The sequence below is a fragment of the Nycticebus coucang genome, chromosome 15 (genome assembly GCF_027406575.1).
Source record: "Nycticebus coucang isolate mNycCou1 chromosome 15, mNycCou1.pri, whole genome shotgun sequence".
Classification (NCBI taxonomy): Eukaryota; Metazoa; Chordata; class Mammalia; order Primates; family Lorisidae; genus Nycticebus; species Nycticebus coucang.
In genome coordinates, this window is record NC_069794.1 from 3,816,589 (window position 1) to 3,839,579 (window position 22,991).

General features: G+C 45.2%; 1 protein-coding gene across 1 annotated transcript in view; it reads right to left on the reverse strand.

Moving 5' to 3' along the window:
• Window positions 1-22,991, reverse strand: part of MYO16 (myosin XVI) — a 643,638-nt gene that overhangs the window by 21,127 nt on the left and 599,520 nt on the right. Inside the window, exons 33-34 of the mRNA XM_053563761.1 lie at window positions 19,536-19,694; window positions 5,833-5,924 (exon numbers count right to left, since the gene is read on the reverse strand). Of these exons, the coding sequence (XP_053419736.1) occupies window positions 5,833-5,924; window positions 19,536-19,694 (251 nt within the window). The remainder of the gene's footprint in view (window positions 1-5,832; window positions 5,925-19,535; window positions 19,695-22,991) is intronic.

The following is a 22,991-nucleotide window of genomic DNA, read 5'->3' on the forward strand; positions in this document are numbered from 1 at the left end:
TGAAGAAGCATGAATGTGACTCTGTACTAAGGTGGCGGGGGGGTCCTCAGTTCCTCCGCATACTGATGCCACCACCCCTGAGCCAACCCTCGGAGTAAAACCACAGGTGAGAGCAACGTGGGTCAAGATGGAAAGAAAATCCCCCGCAGTAGCAAACAGCCATTCGCAGATTGATCCACAGGGAGATGGGCAACATTTTGAAAGCACACACAGCATTGATTATGGCTATTATGGCATTCAGGGTCACATACACACTTAGTAAAAACAGCAGTGTGGACGAAGGGCCGTGTGCCCATCCCGGATGCCAGTGAGGACGAAGGGCCGTGTGCCCATCCCAGGACAAGAATTCATTTCTCTTTTTTTTTTAATTTTATTTATTTATTTATTTATTTTTTATTTTATTTTTTTATTGTTGGGGATTCATTGAGGGTACAATAAGCCAGTTACACTGATTACAATTGCTTTCTTTCTAAACTTAAAATATTCCGTAATAAAATACATCTTTAAAAATTACACATGACAGACTTTATCAAGATCTCAGAGAAGTATTGGGCTTTGTTGGTTTAATCTAATCTACATATTTTAGGTAGCACCTCTTATGTTAGTTAGAACTGATGTTCAGAATATTTATCCGGAAAACAGATGACTATCGTGATAACAATAGCAAGCATTTTATTCCACTTTTTTTTAGCACCTATGCTATTTCAGGCAGCATACTAAGTGTGCACGTTCCATGTAGCTTTTATAATCAACATGAAAAATAATTACAATTTTCTATACCTACATGTTAAATGACAGACCTGAGATTCTTCTGGGGTTCTTTTATTGTTTTCTTCCTTTCTTTAATTATAGAAAAAATTAAGTAAATTACTTAAAGTCATGTTGAAATTGCCGAGCTACCTGACAGCGTATAGTTAGCCACATTTTCTGTTCCTTCCTCCCCTGAACAACAGTTTGTGAATCTCAGATTTCCCATCTGGAAGGTAAGTATGCAGAAATATCACAAGACCTTTTTCCTCTTAGAAACGTAGACACTATTTCTGATTTCTTATTCTTTTAACAGTTCAGGCAAATTTTCCTCATTGATAATATATAGTCAATGACAACTAAAAAAACTATGCATTTAAATAAATTCAGAATATACACGGAATATAAATTTTACGATGGAAGAACACAAAACATACGTTTTATTTTCTGAATTTCTATTTATCTATGCTGGATATGACCTTTCCCTGCTGAAAATGCTGCCATTTCACTCATACCATTAAATTAATTTGCTGCCTTCATTTTCTGTATACACGACGTGAGTCGTGAGAGGTGAGTACTGGCGCCCCTGAACCGCGGCAGCGTGAAAGAGCTTCCTGGGTAGATGTCTTCCTCTTGGTAGCCTTTATATGATTACGTAATATCTATAAACTGAGAGATATTTGTATATGCATCTTTGTGGAAGGGTTATCTAATTTCTGTTTTCTGCTGTGTACTTTAGAACTATATTTTATCTAACACACAGTTAGTGTCAATTCCAAGTTATATTTTAAAAATTCCATAGGACAAATTAAATAAGTATGGAAAGAAGGCATCAAATTTATTTAGTGCCCTGCTATCCTCAATCTTGTTGATCAGTGACATTACAAAAGGATTTGATGGTTCAGTAAAACAAACCACATAACGGTTTGTTTCTGGATGTGGCTCAATTGTACGTTGATTATGTTATGGCTTTCATCGGCAGTTATGTCAGGAGTAGGCCGGATAGTTACTAAAGTCTTGGGTGTCATATTGCCACTATTTTACCAAAGACCATCAATGATTTCTTATACTGAATATCTAAATATAATCAATATTCATAATAACTTTTTATGTTCTTTAAAAAAAATCCAAAGAATATTTTCTAAATGCTTGGCAAAGAATATGATAAATGCCTGGAAGGAGAATAAAGATCATAAAGCACACGGTATTCCTGTGAGAACAGACAGCTGAGAGGCATAAAAATGCACAAAGAAAAAGTCAAGACATTAAATGGGAACATAAATATAAATAAGCTTTGCTCAAAGAAAAAGAAAGAAAACGTCTCATTTCTCAATGTCCAGTGTGGGGCTCTAAACAGACGCCAGTAATAACCAGGAATTTTTATGCCAAGGGCAAGCACCAAGCATTTTATTTTATCCATTCCCTCTGCTGCCGTCCTGCCGTACCCCCATCCTGAGCCCCTGGTGACTTTCATGCTCTATTTATAACCTATGGGTTTCCTGTGTCAGGTTACCTGGCCCTCTGAGTCAGCAGAGTGTCATCATCACAGCAGAGAATGCTCAGAAGTCACCCTGGCAGGAGCGTGTGCTCAGCATGCCCTCCATGCTGAGCCGTTCACCTCCGAGGATGGCATCACACCCAAAAGCATGAACTCCAAAAAAGAATTAAAGCTCCTAAAGTGGTAAGTAGATAAATGTCATGTTACTTTTCTAAGTGCCATATAATTCCAAAACCAAACTGAAATTCTCCTGTAACCTGGGAAATTCCAGATTTAAATCCTGGGAAGAGAGCCACAGAGCCCCCACAAGGGCCAGTATTTGGGGGTCCATGACGTCACAGGGTCACTCCTGGCTGTATTCCTGTACAGAGGGTCACAGCATTGACCACAGGGCCTTCCAAGCCTCCCAGGCAGGACAGTGATGACCACGTACAGCCCATGTCTCAGCCTTTGCTATTTTCAGACATTGTAAGTGAAATTGATTTTTACTACTTTCAGAGAAAGCCATTATATTTTGCAACTTAATAAGAAATTATAATGAATACAACATAAACTTCATGTTCTATATTTTGTACCTTCAGAAAAAAAAAGCACTCACTATTTATTGAGGCTCTACCCCGTGATAAAAAGTTTTATATCTACATGAAGAACAAAAGAGTTTAAAAAAATACTTGTTTGGCATATATAATAGGTTTTATGGATAATAACAATAAAATTAGATTACAGTGCCAGTCCAATTTCTGATTTCCAGGCAGCAGAAACTAACTGGGAACAACTCACAGAGGTAGGGCCTTTATTGGCAGGCTGAGGAAGGGCGCGACCTTAGAGGGAAGGTCTGGCAAACAGGCCAGCTGGACAGTGTCTGGGCAGCTGCCATGCTCTAATATCCTTCTGAAACCGCCAGATGGAGACACCACTGCCAGGCCTCTCCCACGGGGCCACGCCTGCCCTGGTCACCCCCTTCCATCACACCTGTGTCCCCCACTCTGCATCCGGGAGGGAGATTCCCTGAGCCCCACTCACATCCGCATGTGCAGCTGTGGAAGGAGGGGAGGGAGAAGGGATCTCTCTCATTATATTTTCATCCCGGCAAACGAGAAACTTAAATGTGTCACAAATGCCCACTACCGTTATTTATGACTTTTATCTTGAACCAAACATTCTCCAAATACTATGAAAAAAATCAGATGGCTCTTGCATTTCTTTTAATGGGTTATGATAAGTTCATTCTCAGGAGCAGGACACGTGATCTTGACCTGCTCTGTCCTCCCGCCGTATTCTCCACATGATAACTGACAAATTACTACTTTGATTTTCTCTTTTCCTCATCTCTAAGAACACCCATATATTTTATATTCTTTAGAGGAATTTCATAAAAGCACTGATTATGCTAGTTAAAACACAGACATCCTCAAAGAGAAATTTGAGTATTGGTCAACATTTAATTTTACTGGCCAACATTTTAATTTCAGGACTGATCTTTATACCATTTCTATTTAATTCCATGAGTAGAAAATCTAAAACGCAGCACACCCGTATGTACCCTTACTTCTTCTAAAACGTCACACAGGGATACTTTCTGAAAGGTGTGTGTGGCTATGAAACACCAGTTAGACACCACTCCCACAGCTTTCCCTCACGGGGGTGCCCACAACGTACATGGAAGGAAATGAGTGTGGTTTTCCTTTCCCAGGAGAAAGAAAATGGTGCCATAAGGTGCCTGCTTCATCAGAAATGTCTGTATCTGAAAACAAGGCCCCTTTTGAAACTGGGGGAATGGAAAATGATTCTTGGTGATCTTCCCTTCTCTGATAGGTTCTTAGCCAGATGTGTGAAGGATCTGAGAGATTCTACAGATGCCTACAGCACACACCTCCTTCCAAACTCGCTCCTTTTGTCCATGAACCACTTTGTGGAGAAGCCATGGGAAGGAAGTTGGCCTGTTACTGCTCCCCAAGGAGTCAGACCCATTAGGGATTGGGGTGCTCCCACTTACAACCTGTCAGGAAAACCCACTAGGGATCAGGATGCTCCCACTTACAACCTGTTAGGAAAACCCACTAGGGATCTGGTGCTCCCACTTACAAACTGTCAGGAAAACCCACTAGGGATCAGGATGCTCCCACTTACAACCTGTCAGGAAAACCCACTAGGGATCAGGGTGCTCCCACTTACAAACTGTCAGGAAAACCCATTAAGGATTAGGATGCTCCCACTTACAACCTGTCAGGAAAACCCACTAAGGATCAGGATGCTCCCACTTACAACCTGTTAGGAAAACCCACTAGGGAGCTGGTGCTCCCACTTACAACCTGTCAGGAAAACCCACTAGGGATCGGGATGCTCCCACTTACAACCTTTCAGGAAAACCCACTAGGGATCTGGTGCTCCCCCTTAAAACCTGTCCAGAAAACACACTAGGGATCGGGATGCTCCCACTTACAACCTGTCAGGAAAACCCACTAGGGATCCGGGTGCTCCCACTTATGACCTGTCAGGAAAACCCACTAGGGATCGGGATGCTCCCTCTTAACAGGCACAGTGAAGGGGGACACGGCACACCTCCTGGGTGTAGGACACAACTACAACAGGGACTCTACCTAACAAATGCAAACACTGTAACCCTCACAGTAATCTGAAATTAAAAAAAAAAAAGAAAACCCGTAGCATTTTCTCTCCATTTCTGTGCCTCTGTATCAATGCAAGTGATTTGGGGGTATAGCTCAGGGGTAGAGCATTTGACTGCAATGCAAGTGATTTCATCAGTTTTCCTATGGTAAGATTTATTCTTAAGAGTAAAATTATTGATTTTTCTCACTTCCTCATCATCATTACTTACAAAAATCTCAGCTGGTAATATGGCCGTGCCTACAAAATACTAACTATTGTGTTGAATGCTGATCAGTATCTGAGTAGCTGATTTCATGGGAACATCTGGACACTTGGCTGAGGTTTTCCACATTGTGCATGTTACAGAATAAAGGTTGAGCAGTAAGAATCCTGTTGCCAGAGTAGTGATATTTTAAGATGTTGGTAATGACATTGTTACGGCTGTTGGTTTGCTTATCACCTGGAGGGCAACGCCATGTATTTTGAAGATAACTATTCAAAGCACTATTTTAAAATTCAGCATAGAAAATTCAGTAAATCCTATGATATAAGTCTTTTTTGTTTCTAAAAACACAAGGTTTTCTTTTTTTTTTTCTCTTGACAAGAGTCGTTTTTATTTGGGGCCACACACATGCAGTGTTGACAGGAATCAGGGACACACGTCCGAATGGTTCTGGTACCAACACTGCTCAGATTCACCACCATCTTGCCCTGGCGGAACTTTACCACAGCATCGGTACGACTACAACATGCCATTTAAAACCTTACAACGATTCATTAATTTTTAGTTCTTTTGGACATTATTATTATTGGGAAACAAGCAGAAGATTGTGGTCAGCTGAGACAGAGCAGAGAGAAGGTCGAGCTGAGGAAGCCGAGGGCAGAGGGGAGACCCGGAGCTCTCCAGCTCTTCCCGCGGGTCTTGTTCTAATTTAATTTCAGGTGTTACTGTCCCGTGAACGTATACAGGTCATTACCTGAGTGGTGTGGCTCTCCCTGTGGCTCTGAAAAGATGACACCGCTGTGCCCCCCAGAGACAGCCTTGGGTATCCTTCTTCTTCAGGTAAACCTGTGGAGGCCGACACAAATCGGTAGTCAGGTGCTGTCTCCTTTCCCCGATCAGGTACCTTGTGTACTTACTGTAACTAACCAGAACCCTTGTACTTCAGGAACTGAAATGACAATCCTCGAACAATAATTGGTTTCCCTGAAACAGAGTAAGGCCAGGTGTGGTGGCTCACGCCTGTAATCCCAGCACTCTGGGAGTCCAAGGTGGGTGGGTTGCCCCACAGGTTCAAGACTGGCCTGAGCGAGACCCTGTCTCTAAAAGTAACCAGATGTTGTGGAGGGCGCCTATAGTCCTGGCTACTCGGGAGGCTGAGGCAAGAGGATCGCTTGAGCCCAAGAGTTTGAGGTTGCTGTGAGCTATGATGTGACAGCACTCTACCGGGGGTGACAAAGTGAGACTCTGCCTCGAAAAAAGGAAAAAAAAAACCAACAACAACAATGAAACATGGGAATAAAAAGCATCACGGCAGTTTCATTTCGTGAAGGAGGAAACCACAGTAAACAAACACCTGTGTGTCACAACAGCACAAAAGTGGGCGGAAGGTACTGGAAGGCGGGAGGGAAGTGGGTCCTGGGAAGAGTCTGGTGAAGCGTCCGTGGGACAGAGGCGGGGCCGTGGCCAGGCCCTCCACTGGGGCTGCCGCAGACGGCAGGGCTTGTGAGTCATTCCCACGATAGCAGGGGCAAAGATGGGGTTGAAAGATGGATGGGACACACTGCTGGCGGGACTGCAAAGTAATTCAACCTGTATGGGAAGAAGTGTGGTGAATTCTCAAAGAACTAAAATTGCACCTTCAATTTGATCCTGCAGTCCCATGACTAGGTATCTACCCAGAAGAAATAAAATCATTTTACCACAAGGACATTGGCACTAGAATGTTTATTGCAGCTCCGTTCATGGAAATACGGCTTCATGAGTGTCTTGTCCTAATTCCATGCCAAGACATGGAATCAACCCAAGCACCCACTGACCCATAAATGGATTAACAAACTGAGGTATGTGTGTACCATGGAGTATTAGTCAGCCATAAGAAAAGATGGAGACTTTACATCTTTCGTGTTTACCTGGAGGGAGTTGCAACACGTTCTTCTTAGTAAAGTATCTCAAGAATTGAAAAAAAAGTATCCAATGTACTTAATACTAATATGAAAGCAATAGATAAACAACTACATGCCCACACGAAAGAAAAACATAAGTATAGTCTAGAAAGGCAGAGAAGAGAGGAGGGGGAGAGGGATTGGAGGGATCTCATCACCCTCACGTGTGTGAATGCGCACGTGAGAGTGTTCAGCACACCTCCTGGGTGATGGGCTCAGCTACAACTTGAACTTTACCTTATAAATGAAAACAAGGTAACCTAAAACTTTGTACCCTCATATTAATCTGAAATTTAATAAAATAAAAATGAAGTAAAATAAAATAAAAAGATGGATAGAACAAAACCAGGTCTATGTGTCAGAAGAATTTCATTGACAGTGGTTTATTTTATATACAAAGAAGAAAAGCAATTGGCCAAGACTTTATGAAGAAAATGTTGGGATAGCTGGGAGTTCACAGAGCATCAATGCTCAAGCAGCCCCACAGAATAGCTTACAGGTCCAGGGAAATGTACATGCCCTCCACTGAGACAGGCACCTATGGGCTTCTGAAGGGTTGTGTTGATTATCCTTGGTGGCAGAAGCCATGTTTCTTGGCCTCAGCCCTGCTGGCACCTGGGACTGCACCACGTTTCCTTGTGGGGATTGTCCTGTGCGATGCTGGGCTCAGCCCTGCTGGCTCTTAGGACTGCATGACGTTTCCTTGTGGGGACTGTCCTGTGGGGTGCTGGGCTCAGCCCTGCTGGCTCTTAGGACTGCATGACGTTTCCTTATGGGGACTGTCCTGTAGGATGCTGGGCTCAGCCATGCTGGTTCTTAGGACTGCATGACGTTTCCTTATGGGGACTGTCCTGTAGGATGCTGGGCTCAGCCATGCTGGTTCTTAGGACTGCATGACGTTTCCTTATGGGGACTGTCCTGTAGGATGCTGGGCTCAGCCGTGCTGGCTCTTAGGACAGCATGACATTTCCTTGTGGGGACTGTCCTGTGGGGTGCTGGGCTCAGCCCTGCTGGCTCTTAGGACTGCATGATGATTCCTTATGGGGATTCCTGTAGGATGCTGGGCTTAGCCCTGCTGGCTCTTAGGACTGCATGACGTTTCCTTGTGGGGACTGTCCTGTGGGATGTGGGTTCAGCCCTGCTGGCTCTTAGGACTGCATGACGTTTCCTTGTGGGGATTGTCCTGTGGGGTGCTGGGCTCAGCCCTGCTGGCTCTTAGGACTGCACGACGTTTCCTTGTGGGGACTGTCCTGTGGGATGTGGGTTCAGCCCTGCTGGCTCTTAGGACTGCATGACGTTCCCTTGTGGGGACTGTCCTGTGGGATGCTGGGCTCAGCCCTGCTGGCTCTTAGGACAGCATGATGTTTCCTTGTGGGGACTGTCCTGTGGGACACTGGGCTCAGCCCTGCTGGCTCTTAGGACTGCATGACGTTTCCTTGTGGGGACTGTCCTGTGGGGTGCTGGGCTCAGCCCTGCTGGCTCTTAGGACTGCATGACATTTCCTTGTGGGGACTGTCCTGTGGGATGCTGGGTTCAGCCCTGCTGGCTCTTAGGACTGCACAACGTTTCCTTGTGGGGACTGTCCTGTGGGATGTGGGCTCAGCCCTGCTGGCTCATAGGACTGCACAACGTTTCCTTGTGGGGACTGTCCTTTAGGACGCTGGGCTCAGCCCTGCTGGCACCTGGGCCTGCACAACATTTCTTTGTGGGGACTGTCTCGTGGGGGGCTGGGCTCAGCCCTGATGGCTCCTAGGACTACACAACATTTCCTTGTGGGGACTGCCCTGTAGTATGTGAGCGTCTCTGGCCTCCCCCCATCCCTGCTAGATGCCAGAGGCGCCCTGTTCCTGACAACCAAAAATGGTACTAGACACTGCTAAATTTTTCCTAAGGGTTGAATTATCCCCCCAATAATGATTGAGAGCTACTGTGATACTGGAATCACATGTCAACAAAGTGACTAGATTCATAAACATGAATAGAAAAGGAGAGAAATAACTACCCAATGGAATGACTTCAACTCGGAGGACTTTACTGAAGTGATTACTATGCTCATCTGAAAGCTTAATTAAGTAGCATGGTATAATCGATTAAACATACACATAGCTCCTAAATTAAAAATCATTAGAGTATCACTACACATTTTTCCAATTATAGGGGTGCATTAGGACCTCAGGGAAGTCCACACAATCCTGTCAACACGGAACAAGGCTGCCCGTTGATTCTTGTTACATGGAACGCCTGGGCGTGGACATTGAACTTTGGGAGACCCGCAGGCTGCAGTCAGGACCTGGACACTGGTGCTCCTGCAGGTGGGAGTCTACCTGAAGGACAGATCTCAGTCACAAGCAAGTGTGGTGTGCTCAGGAAGCAGGTATGATACAGTGTTTGGACACTGTCCTTGCAGCCTCAGCCTTCTCCGAGACCAGACTGGAGCTCCCGATTCTATCAACACATTCTTTCTAGAGCAGCAACACTGTGCCTCAAAAATCCAACTATGTCCATTTGATACTAAAAACTTTTATTTTAAAAAGCCATCCTTGCCCAAATTGTAGCAAGGGCTGAGGTTTTCAGAAACAGCGTCCGCCCGACCCTCCAGACCTGAGCTCTGCTAATCAGAGGAAGCGTGTGGAGGCTCAGGGTCTGGTCTTCCTGAGAACCTGATGTACGTGGCTTCACAGACACAACTCGATGCTCCAGGGAACCACTTCTCCCCGCCTATGTCTGGGTGAGGAAGCCTTGGAAAGGCTTTAGCCCTGAGTGGGGTGCAGGCCAGCCGAGAGGCCCCTCTTCACTCTGTCTGGAGCACAGAGAGGAATGGCTTTAGGGACAGTCTCCTCATCAGCCACGTGTAGAACTCTTCTTCCCTGGAGTTCTGTATGATTTTTGAATTGACTTTGAAAAGTGAGAGACTCTCAGATCATTAAGTTTATTTACATGAAGGGCCCAGTGGGTCCATTGACGGTCTTAGAGGAATACAAGAGGGAGACCCACCGTGCGGTGCTGGGCTGACCCCGAATTCCACGTGTGCCCGGCCAGAGTCTGCTGGTCACCATCCCTGCCCGGTTGTGGGGATCCCAGGCTGGCTCCCCAGTGGGGGGTTTGGACCTCTCAAGGCCCTCCTGGCTCCTGCCCTGTGCTCTTTAACTTCATTCTTCAAACTGGAAATCTCTTGTCTCTTGACTGCCCTCATTCATCTCTATGGTTTCTCTTCTGATGCTATAAATAATCTTCATGTGTCCAGCTTATTTGAAAGTTTTGCCTTTTCCATCATGGAGCCAACCCTCACCTAAACTCCGAAACTCTCACCATATTTTACAGATGATCACTGCTGTCAGAAGGACTTCCTCTCTCTTGAACTCTAAATCTGCCTGTGGAGTTACCTTTTGCTTAGAATTCCCTGCAGTGCCAGAGAGTGCAGTGTTCTCCCATCATTCCTCTCCAGTGCCCGGAGTCCTCCCTGACACCTGCCTCTGTCCTGGCTCCACCACCAATACAATCTCTACTGGTCTTGCTTGGTGCACGAAATCCACGAGGGTGCAAATGAAGGAACACAAAGTTGCCTCCCCAGCTCAATTTTCTATTCTGCCCTGACTGTGAAATCAGGTGCATTTCTCCAAAACAGTAGGTAGCACCCACCCCCACACCCCAAAGCAAGAAGAATACTTTCAGGGGGACCCTTTAAATTGGCACTCACAGCTTTGCTCACCTTATGTAAAATTTTTTCCAGTCTTACTTTCCTATGCTATTAGATCAGTGAAGTCACATTCTACCAAATGGGCAGAAATCTCACGGCAAGGTGTTCCCTCCTCTGAACCTGCTCACTGAAAACCCCAACCTTCTCTGTGAAGCACCCTTAACCACCCAGCCCGCCAGCATCGCTCTCTGTGTGGAAAGTGACAGAGTAATCATCACTCTCGGGATTCACCCCACCTTTCCCACTGGGCTGCCTTACTGCCTCGTTTCCTCTGATACGCATGTCCACGGGTGTGTTTCCACTGATCATGCAGGGGGGGCAATCTGTGCCGCTCAGGCTGCAGTTGGCTTCCTGCACATAGCAAGTGCCTGGGGACAACTGCTGCCATTTACACATGGGCCATCACCCAGTGTGCACTGAACTTAGCATGTGGGCCGTCACCCGGTGTGCACTGCCTCCCCCTGCTTCTCCGTGGGCCGTCACCCGGTGTGCGCTGCCTCCCCCTGCTTCTCCGTGGGCCGTCACCCGGTGTGCGCTGCCTCCCCCTGCTTCTCCGTGGGCCGTCACCCGGTGTGCGCTGCCTCCCCCTGCTTCTCCGTGGGCCGTCACCCGGTGTGCGCTGCCTCCCCCTGCTTCTCCGTGGGCCGTCACCCGGTGTGCCCTGCCTCCCCCTGCTTCTCCGTGGGCCGTCACCCGGTGTGCGCTGCCTCCCCCTGCTTCTCCGTGGGCCGTCACCCGGTGTGCCCTGCCTCCCCCTGCTTCTCCGTGGGCCGTCACCCGGTGTGCGCTGCCTCCCCCTGCTTCTCCGTGGGCCGTCACCCGGTGTGCGCTGCCTCCCCCTGCTTCTCCGTGGGCCGTCACCCGGTGTGCGCTGCCTCCCCCTGCTTCTCCGTGGGCCGTCACCCGGTGTGCCCTGCCTCCCCCTGCTTCTCCGTGGGCCGTCACCCGGTGTGCGCTGCCTCCCCCTGCTTCTCCGTGGGCCGTCACCCGGTGTGCCCTGCCTCCCCCTGCTTCTCCGTGGGCCGTCACCCGGTGTGCGCTGCCTCCCCCTGCTTCTCCGTGGGCCGTCACCCGGTGTGCGCTGCCTCCCCCTGCTTCTCCGTGGGCCGTCACCCGGTGTGCGCTGCCTCCCCCTGCTTCTCCGTGGGCCGTCACCCGGTGTGCGCTGCCTCCCCCTGCTTCTCCGTGGGCCGTCACCCGGTGTGCACTCCCTCCCTCTGTTTCTCCCTTTACCATGCTGCCCTGACAGAGGCAGACAACAGACCTTCCCTCGACCCCCTACATTCTCAGTTCTATTGTAATGTCTGTTATTGCACTAAATGCCAGTGTAGACCATAAAAATAATATGCGTGTTGACTGTACACATGTGCCCTAAGCGCTGATTCTACTACCATCACCTATGTGGTCTCAGAGCACTGAATTCACTGTCGGGCACTTTGTCTACCTCCTACGCAGGATTTTTGTTTTCCTTGCATAAATCCTCATGCACCTCTCACTCTACCACACAGGATTTTATGGTAACTGTTACGGGTAGCATTCTGAGAACTAACTTCAGGCTGCCATTATCACTCTGAATCCTCATAGCAACTCATGCGGTAGGTTCTCTGATTATCCCCATTTTTAAGCTGAGGAAACTGAGCAGAGTGAAGTCCCTTGCGCCCAGGCTCACAGAGTCAACAAGAATCAGAGCCCAGTGCTGGGGATAGTGGACTGCGGGTTTCAATCCATTGTTTTCGTCTCTGACTTCTCAACTGTAGTGGAGAAAATTCAGTTAAATAACATTCAAGTTAGAAACTATTTAATAGGACTTCAAATGCTTTTAACTAGAGTGGGGCAGGGCTTAGTGACACCCCAGGAGCTTATTTTCTTTGCAAAAGTACTTTCTGTTGCTCAGAATAGATAACCGCAGACTATTCTTGGTTTTCCAGGGAAGGCTTGCTTTTTTCTCCCTGGCCGGTAGGCTTTGAGTCATACAAGAGTGTGAGTTCCCAAGAATTTGTATAATTTCCACAAACAGAGTGATGTTGTAAAATGAACATTAAGGATATTTCAAGGGCTCCGACCAGCGGCTCCTTGGCCAGGGGTCCTGATCCATCTTGAGGTGTGGCCACTGGAAGTTATTCTTTTGTTCCCAGAACCAGTGAGGGTCTCACGGTAAATTCAACTTGGCTCTGGGGGCCAAGAATGCAGAATTCCTGGTCCTGAAAATGATGTCACCCAACTCTTCCCCGTAGGTAGTCTTTTGTCAATACAGATAAGTCTTAATTTACAATGAGGACAAAGTTAAGGCAAGTAAAGAGGCAGTCTGCAGAGGGACGAAAGCCACCGCCCACAGAACGGCTACATTGCCACTTCCCTGATGTCCATCCATAACATGTATATTCACTGAACAGCAAGAAAGAAACTTGCACTGAACAAAAAATGGGCTAGCTGGAATTTTCTATATCTCTATTTCACCACAAAATAAGCAACTTTATATGTATATCATTTTGTCTGATATAGCTAAAAGGTTCTCACACTGAAAACTGCTCTCTAATCTAATGATAAATAGCCACAAGTCCAGGGAATAATTAAGTGTACAAAAAAAGATCTAAGTTGGCATTTGCATCAGTAAAAGGATGGCAATTAAAGTAAGTGATAGCTATAATTAGCCACACATAACTATATTTCAACAAATGAACAAACAGATAATTATTTTTGGGTAGCAGAGGTAGCACGCAGATTCGGGCGTTCAAGAGATCATTTCCTAGAAAATAACACTATTTCTGATTCAGTTGGAACTTTAAGTTATGTTAAACATTTATTTTAATCTCGTGCTGTTGTTTAGAAAGCACATTATCTATGTTTTATAATTTGTGAATCCAGCTGCTTTCAGGGCTATCGTGATTATATCTATACCATACTCCACACACATGTAATTTTTACTCACTTTTTATAATACTGACTTAGGACAATTTCTCTGACTCTACCCTCTGCAAGGGATTTACTGATTCATGTATAAGAAGCAACACTGCCTCAGTCAGTGAACACTTACCAAGGGCCTAAGTGTATGGGGTATTGTGATGGATTTTTTTAATAATCAGGGGTAAGGTTTGGACTCCCTTAGAAGTTCATGGTGTTCGCAGAAGAGCTGTGTAAATGTATCACGTTGCTTGAAAGACCGAATTCCCAACTGAAATAATTTTTTTCCTTTTATGCACATAACTCTTGAGATTTTCAAGTGGTCCCTAATTAATGACAACAGAGACTAGCTTTCTTTTAAAGACTGGTCCCTGTAAGCATTTAAGGGAGAATGCTTCCATTATGGATCTGTGCACTGGGGTTTGGACTTACACACTGTTTGTGACGTTTAGAAGCCTGGTACAAGTGAAGTTTAGAAGCCTGGTATTCTAAAGGTTTGACTGGTTATTAATTTAATGGAGCATATTCCAGAAATAGTTCCATTCTGGTCTAGGAAGGGTTTGGTTTGTTCCATTTGCTTAGGTTTTCTTTTAATAGTTAGAGTAACACTCACAGTATTGTGTATTGTTCCCCAACACTTTTGCTTTTTGACTCAAAACACAGAAAACTTAATTATTTTTGGCGAAGGGAGGTGAAGTGATGGTCCCTCCTCCCTCCTTCTCTCAGTCTCTCTAAGTGTGGAATTGTAAGTACAAGTCAAAGAACAGAACTCTCAGCTCTCAGGAAGCCTCCATGGTCTTCCCCCCGGCCATCACCATTGGCCTCTTCTCCTTGGTGTGAGCTCACGGTCCTCGCTTCCCTGGAAATCCCTCTCGGGGCCTCCACCCCGGCCACTGAGTTCTGTTATTTTCTAGGGTGAGTAGTAGGATCGATCACATTGGGGTTTTAAGTTTCATTTCTCTAATTACTAATAAGGATGAACTAAAAATATTTATTTAAGGGCTTATTCAAGTCTCCTGTCCAATTTTCTATTTCAGATGTCTTTTGTTTTTAATTTGAGTAAACTTCAAATATGACTCTTTATGGCAAAATATGCTGAAAATATTTTCTCCCAATTTATCTCTTTTTCTTTCACTTTTGTGGTTAGCACGCTTTGGTGTCCTGTTTAAGAAGTCTATTTTTTTTTTTTTTGTCCTTTTCTTTCCTGAGGTTTTATATGTAACCCCCACACATGGAGAGCAATTGAGTATCCCTTCCCCACCTCCTTACAACCTTCATTTTGTCACAAATTAAGTAGCTATATTTATGTAATTTGGAGGAATTTTATTTTTTTTGTCTGTCTTCCTGTTTATTTCCATTCTCTGGAAGCATTTGCTTGATGGTGGCATTATTTCATCCTTGGAATTTTGAGAGAACTTACTAGAGTAACTATTTGGGTCTCACGTTTTCCTGATAGGGAGGTAACATCCTTGTATGATGGTAACTACAAATTCAATTAATTCAATATTTCCTGTATTATCTGCTTTCCTGTTTCTTTTCTCCAGTTTTGTCAGTTTTGTTTATTTTTTAATAACTGTTTGTTCATGTAAATTTACAAATAGATTTTGGCATAAAACTATTCATAACAGTCTCTTATTATTTTTTATTTTCTGCCAGATCATTTGTGATATCTCCTTTTCATCCCCAGAATTTTCATTTGTGTTCGCATTCTTTATTTCTCTTACCCTTGCGAGATAATTATCCATTTTATTATTTTCTGAAGACAATTTCTTTTCAAAAAACCAACTTTGGCTTTTTAAATATTTTAATAACTCATGTTCTTATTATCCTTGTTGTATATTTCCTTTCACTGTCTCCGTGTTTAATTTTTGTTCTACTGCTAACTCACTGGCATTTTTAACACGGATTTTCAGTCTTACGGTGCAAATGTTGATGGGTATTTCCATTGTTAAGACATGAGCCATGTTTCTCAAGTTCTGTTGTCCTAGTTCATTTTTGTTAGTTAAAATGTTCGTTGTTTTAATTTACACTGGGATTTTTTTTTTTTTTTGAGACAGAGCCTCAAAAAAATAGAGTGCTGTAGCATCACTGCTCACAGCAACCTCCAACTCCTGGGCTTAAGCGATTCTCTTGCCTCAGCCTCCCAAGTAGCTGGGACTACAGGCGCCGCCACAATGCCCGGCTATTTTGTGGTTGCAGCCATCATTGTTGTTTGGCGGGCCAGGGCCGGATTCGAACCCGCCAGCTCTGGTGTATGTGGCTGGCGCCTTAGCCGCTGAGCGACAGGTGCCGAGCCTTCACACTGGGATTTTGTCTTGGACCCACTGATTATTTAGGGATGTAATTCTCGCCTTCCAGCACATGAGCATGGCTGCTGCTGCTTTTGGACACTTGCCTATTACAGGCTCTCCTTTTCTGTCCCTTTACGTTTAATCGTCCAGAATCTTCATCCTTTACATGTTTTCATTAACTTCAGTCTTTAGACTGTTGTACTAATCAATCATCTTTAATGAATATTTATACTAAATGAGTCTTTTTAAATTTAATGAAATTAAATGAAGTTTATTTTCATATATGCTTTTATTTTTATCATCTAAGAACTTTCTGTTTGTCCTGCCTTTCAAATATTCCTCTTTTACCCCCCTTTTCCATCTTTTATGTTGACTGACTTTTTATTATTCTATTTTACTCCCTTTATTAGTTTGGAAACTACCCACCCCACCAGCATTCTTTCAAGGGTTACCTATGAGATTATAACTGCCAAGTAGATTTATCATGTGTATATTAAATATTATTTTATGCCCTCCTAATTTCACTTACCATTTTTATTATTCTTCCTTCTTTCCTGTACCTCTGAACATTCTGAGTCTGTCAATGTTTAATTCTTTCCATTTTTTCTTTTCTAAAAATATCCTGACTCCCCCTGTACCTTTACAGGCATTTTCTGTTATTTATGAAATTCTGGGCTGGCAGTTATTTTATTGGAGCATATTAAATGTGTCACCTCATCGTTTTTGGACTTCAATTGCTGCTCCTGGGATGGTATTTTGTCTTTTCACCTCTGGCACCTTTAAGCCTCTTGCCTGCTCTGTATTTCACTGGTATTTCACTGTGCTCTGTTGGACAGTAGTTTCTTTTTGTTTATCCGACTCAGTTTCCTTTTGTTTAATCCTTTGCATAGGTTTTTTTTTTTTTTTTTTTTTGCATTTCATTTATTTATGAATAATGAAAAGTGGGGCTGATTGTGGTATAACTTACAGACACATGTCACTGTTTCAGACACACACCTGTGCATCTGGGAGACACCCCCCCACATCCCGCCAGGCCCCCAGGCCGCTGGGCTTCCCCTTGTGCCATCACATTCTGCATGTGGCCACCACTCATCTGCTCTCCACCCTGCAGCTGTGGTTTCTCTCGAATGTCCTAGAAGCAGAATCACAGTCCTCTGAGCCCAATCTGCCTCTGAGCCATCCCTGTGCTATGTTTAGGAGTTGACTGCTGTTATTTATTCCAGGGTCTGTCCACGTGCTGGTCCAGCCTGTGGGATGGCCCCTGGTGAGCCCACCTCTAGGCAGTCAGGCCCTCCTGGAAACCCCGTCCATGGAGCGCAGCCTGGATTTAGTGACTCCATCAACTGTCACAAGAGTGCTGGGTGTCACTTCTAAAATTAGATTATGTGAAGATGGCAGCGTCTATCCGGTGCCCTCTCGGATGCTGCCTCTGGGGGAGGCCAGTGGCCCTGCTGTGAGGCAGCCCTGGTGAGTGGACTTGGATGTGAATTTCCTGCAGCCTGCCAACAGACATGTGAATGACCTTGAGAGTGGATCCGCCCCAAATCGAGCCTCAAGGTGACTTCTGCTTTGGCTGACAGCTTGCCTGCTGTTTCACGAAGGACCTCAGGGCAGAGCACCCAGCTCCGGCACAGCCTCCTGTCCCCAGACCTGCTACATCACAGCCACGTGTTGCGTGCAGCCTCCAAGTGTTGGGGGTGATGTGTTGGACAGAGTGAATGACTAATACGATTCAGTAACCATCTGAAGGACACTGGGTTTATTTCCAGTTCCTGTGATTACAAGTAGTCACCACAGCATTTGCTCAGAAGTGCTCGTGTGGAGACGGCTTTCATTTCTCCCGGGTAGACGTGGAGCAGTAGGGTTATGGGTACGCAGGAAGCGCGTTTTAACTTTATAAGAAGCTGCCAGCGTAAATTTGTTCCTTGATCCTCTTTCATCAGGATTGAAAAGTTCTCTTAACATTTCTCACCAAATCTTTTTCCTGTACTTTCTCTTTGTTCTCTACGATTCCTGTCATCCTTCTGTGTCCTCTATGTCTTTAGATCATTTCCCTGAAATTTCCATTCTTTTCTTTTGCTTCGGTATGTTTCACTCTGGAGAGTTCCTGACTCATGTTCCACTTCCGCAGGTGGTGCTTGTTGTTTTAATTAACTGTGCCTGATTAGATTTAACATCATCCTTAGCTATGCCCCGTTTTCTTACTATATTTTACAATTTTGGAAGGTCCATTTGATTTTTTTTATGGTTCCTATTTCTCTCTCTCTTTTTTTTTTTTTCGTAGAGACAGAGTTTCACTTTATGGCCCTTGGTAGAGTGCCATAGCATCATACAGCTCACAGCAACCTCCAACTCCTGGGCTTAAGCGATTCTCTTGCCTCAGCCTCCCGAGTAGCTGGGACTACAGGTGCCCGCCACAACACCCGGCTATTTTTTGGTTGCAGTTCAGCCAAGGCCGGGTTTGAACCCGCCACCCTCGGTATATGGGCCCAGCATTCTACCGACTGAGCCACAGGCGCCGCCCCCTATTTCTCTTTTAATAGGCAAAGTAAATATACTTATTTTTAAGGTACATGTCTTTAAACCCCCATGTTTTGAGCCCCTGTCGATATGTTACAACTGACTGCTATTTCTGCTTGTAACTTTTCACCTTAATTTGTATCCTTATGTGCCTGGCTATTTTTCATTGGGTGCTGGACATAGTATTTGAAAAGCAGTTTGTGAGAACTTTTTGAAGCACAGAATGCTATTGTCCTTTGAGACAGATTGACATGTTTCCGCCAGGTACCTGAGCCCCCAATCCAATTTGGGGACTGAGCTGATTCACATCTGGGTGATGGTTCTGGGTTCTGGTTCACTCTGATTCTACTGGGGTCACTTTGAGGCCCCACTCCAAGGTCCTGGCAGGCCTGGACTCGTTCTCTGTCCTCCAGTTCTGGGAGGTGGTAGGAAGCTCAGCTCCCAGTGCCTGCAGGAGACAGGCTGGGAAGTGGCTTCCTTCCCTGGGCTCACACGATATCCCGCCCCTAAGTCTTCTGTCACCTCCTATTATCTCGCCATCTTGATGCTCTCCAGCAACTCTAATCAGACTAAACAACAGAAAAACATGTTTACTAAAAGCCCTTGCCTTCTTTATGTGTGAGGGAAATATTTGTTTTAGCCACTCTTCACACCTCGGGGTACACACAGCCAAGACAACGCCCTAATGATAGAGTTACTGACCCACTTAAAATACTTACAGTCAGTTCGGCATTTCCCATTCTTTCAACATTATTTTCTTTCACATTTTGTAGAAATGTGAAAATATATTAACATTTTTTAAAGTTAAGAATATTTTCTTAAATTTCTTAAAGAATCTATTTTCTCCTCTGCCTTATACCGATTCATACAGACCAATACTCCATACAGTTTCTGAAAAGTCAAGAAATAGTGCGTACAATTCTAATTCTTTAATGCAAGCAATAATGTGCTGACAGTGATACTGACGGTGAAGCTGCAAGGTCTGTCTGCCATTTTCCAGTTTTTAACGCTTACTTCATTTCTATAATTTAAATCCAGTCTTCCTGGAACGTTGACACAGATCAAAACCTTTATCCATTTACTTTTGAGTTTAAAAAGTGCTTACCATTGGAGACGGAATTTCCATTTTCAGCAGTTATGGCACTTGATAGTGAATTAGATAATTGAATTCCATGGTTATTTGCGTTCCTATCTTGAGTCTCTGAAGCGACTTCTGATGTACGGGGATCATCCCTGCTAGTTAGGTTCATGTTAGTTTCGAAACCTAAAATAAATTTTAGAAAGTATTATTCTTTTCTGATAACCTGGACTGAACAAAATGAATACAATATTGGAAGAAAATAATAAAACTTACCAAATTAAACATCAGTTATACTTAGAATAAACTGACAATCTTTGACACCAAATTTTGCCATAACAATGTTAAATGAAAATCAATTGGTAAAAATCAACCTCATAATTTGTTATTTTCAAACACATATGTGTGGAATTTTTGAAGTCGTAGATCATATAAAATGTCATAGTATTGCTTTTCTTGGGAAGGCAATAATTTCATGTCTCAGGAGTTTCCTGAATTATTAAATTAAAAGAGAGTTAGGCAATCTCACAGCTTTGAAAAAAATAAGAAGCATAATTTCAATATTACTACTAAATTTTCAGTTTCCATTTTGTAATGCTAAACTTTAAACCTGACTTCTGCACTCCGTATACTACGGTAATTACTCAAATACATAATACATGTCCTTTACTGAGTGTTCAGAGATACACTGTGAAAAACTATGTTTTGGTAACAAAGTAAAATATAACAAATGCTAGGGCTTTGGTACAATGTTTAACTGAGGTAGATTTTCCCATAGTCACTGCATAACCTTCAGGCAGGAAGCAGAATTCCCACGGGACACGGAGCCGCCCATGGCAGGGCAGCCTTTGCCAGGTCCCCGTCCCCCCAGGAACCTCCAGAGAGCCCTGACCTCCTACAGGGGTTCTGACTCCACACCGAGGATGGATGTGGCGCTTTCCTTTGTCTCTGTGGGCAGGTAGCTGATTCTGACTGTCTTCAGTTGGATCCTTCTAAAGTTTCAGGCTCACAAATTACTCAACAGAAATAATAATCAGCATTTGCTTTCTATTCTTTAAGTGTGGCAGAGCAGGGTGCTCTCTCCCGGACCCTGTCACCAGCACTGCGGGGGGCAGAGACCGCAGCCCCAGTTTGCTGAAGAGGAAATTAAGGTTAATCGGAGTTACGCAGCTGGGAAGTGGGAGGAGAGAACTGTATCTTACATATCCTCACTATTTCTCAGTCTTTTTTTTTCATGAAAAGAGATATTTTGTAATTTCCATGCTTAAAAGTCATAATAAATCACTTGTGCCTAAAATCTAAAGAAAGACAGAAGGAGGAAAGGAGGCAGGGAGAGGACAGGAAGGAAGAAAGGAAGGGGGAGGGGAGGAAGGAGGGAAGAAAGGGAGGGAGGGGAGAGGAGGGAAGGGAGGAGAGGAGACGGGGGATGGGCAGGGATAAGAAAGGAATGGAGGAAAGGATGCAAGCAGAGAGGGAAGGAAGGAAGGAAATAAGTAGGAAGGCAAGGTGGAAGGAGGGAGGAATGGGGGAAGGAAGAAGGATAGAAAGGAAAGAGAAAAGAAAGGAAGTAGGGAATGGCTGGGAAGGAAGGCAGGGGTGAGTAGGACGAGAAGGAGGGAGGAAAGAGGGAGGAAGGCAGGAAGTCGGGGAGGCGGCGGCCCAGCGCTCAGTACTGTCTCGGGTTTGCTGGCCTTGCCGTGGTGTTTCCTAGCTCTCCCCCGGGCATCCTCTCCTCTGCCCTTGAGAAGCTCCCAGCAGTACTACACACAACAGGTGTTCCCCTGCTGCTTCAGCCCAGCTCACGCCTCAGTGTCCGGTCCCTCATTCCAACCGCCTGGACGTGCTCTGCCCTCACTCGCATACGCTGCAGGTCCTAACTAGTAGCTACAAAGTGCCGTCAGGACCTCGGTCCAACCACCCTTGCTATATAACTATACAATTCCCCGTCCTGACATCCCTGCAGCACAGCCTGCGCCTCCAGGAGGGAGGGTGTGTGAAGGTGTCCCAGCAGGAAGCGCTGGGTAGAATAAAAGCAGAAGGAAAACTGAGTAGAATGGTCTATAATTAAATGAGCCAATGAGCCCTGGTGGCTCCTGACTGCCTGGCACATGGAAAACAAACAGAAAGAGCTTTAGCCAAGCTACCACAACAGCAACGGAGCAAAAAGCCAGGTTGATCTTCCTCATTTCAGCACTCGACAACGAGTGATTATGGAACAGGCTGAAGCTGAGGGAAGGTCCGTTCAGTGTGGTCAACTCTCCAGACACAGACGCTCACCTGATTTTGTTTCTCTTTAAGCTACTTCAGTTATTTACTGGGTGCCTACTTTGTGCCTGGCACTCTCTAAATAATGAGCAGTATGGGCTGGGAGCCTGCAGCTTGCCCCCCGGAGGCTGGCTGACCACACCTGTGCGTGTGAGAGCTGATGGATGAAGGCAGTGGACTCCCAGCTGGGGCAAAACCTCATAAGCGGGACACTTTGGTGGGTCAGGCCCATGAGGTCAAATTGAAGCTCAGGGAAGGAAGGGAAAAAAAAGAGTGCAGAGAGGCAACCTCTGCCATCCAGGGGACAGGTGACCTCTACAGCCCAGGGGAGAGGCAACCTCTGCAGCCCAGGGGAGAGGCGACTTCTGCAGCCCAGAGGAGAGCTCACCTTTCTCAGAGGAACTGGTAGCAGCATGCTTCTGAGTCAGGAACACACCAGGGGGATGACAGAGTGTGCTCTGAGTGCAGTGGGGCCCCCAGGTCCTAGTCAGGTGGTCTTAAGACTGGCAGATCAGCTCCATCCTCTGAGATGCCTGGCTGACCCTGGGTAGGAATTTTCGGGGCTGGCTTCCCACATAACTTTTAGCTCATTAGCAACTGATATATTTAAACTATAGTCAAAACTTTCATTTCTCCTATTAAAGTTTGAAAATATTTCTATATTTCCAATAGTCTGGTTAACTTGTAGCCAAAGATATGTTTTAAATTTTGTCATACAAATTGGACTTCAATCCTTGCATTTCTGCTAAGTTTTTATTTTACTTTTTAACTTTAGAAACATGAGCCCACATAAGGATGGCCCAAGGCTGGAAGGAGGGAATACATCCCTCTCAAGGTGAGACATGAGGACTAACGGTCAAGGTGACACTTATCCACATTGCTCTTGCTGTGGTCACCATCAGCCCAAGTGTTCACAATGCTCCAACTCCCTGCTGGACGTGGCACGTGACTTAGCTTTCCTTTCTGTAACAATCTTGAGTGTTGTCACTTGAAGACCTATTTTTGAGATGAGGTCACCGAGACTTGGGGAGGTTAATCTCCGGGTAAACGTTTCCCAACAAGTCAGCGTAACAGCTGGACCCAGACCAAGGCCTGGGGCTTCCGCCGTCCACCCACTCTCACTCCTTCACACTCAGCTTCTGCAGTGAAGTTCTCCCTCCTTATTTCATCCACTGACGTAAAGGATAAGGCCAGCTTCTCCTCTGCGACTTTGTTATC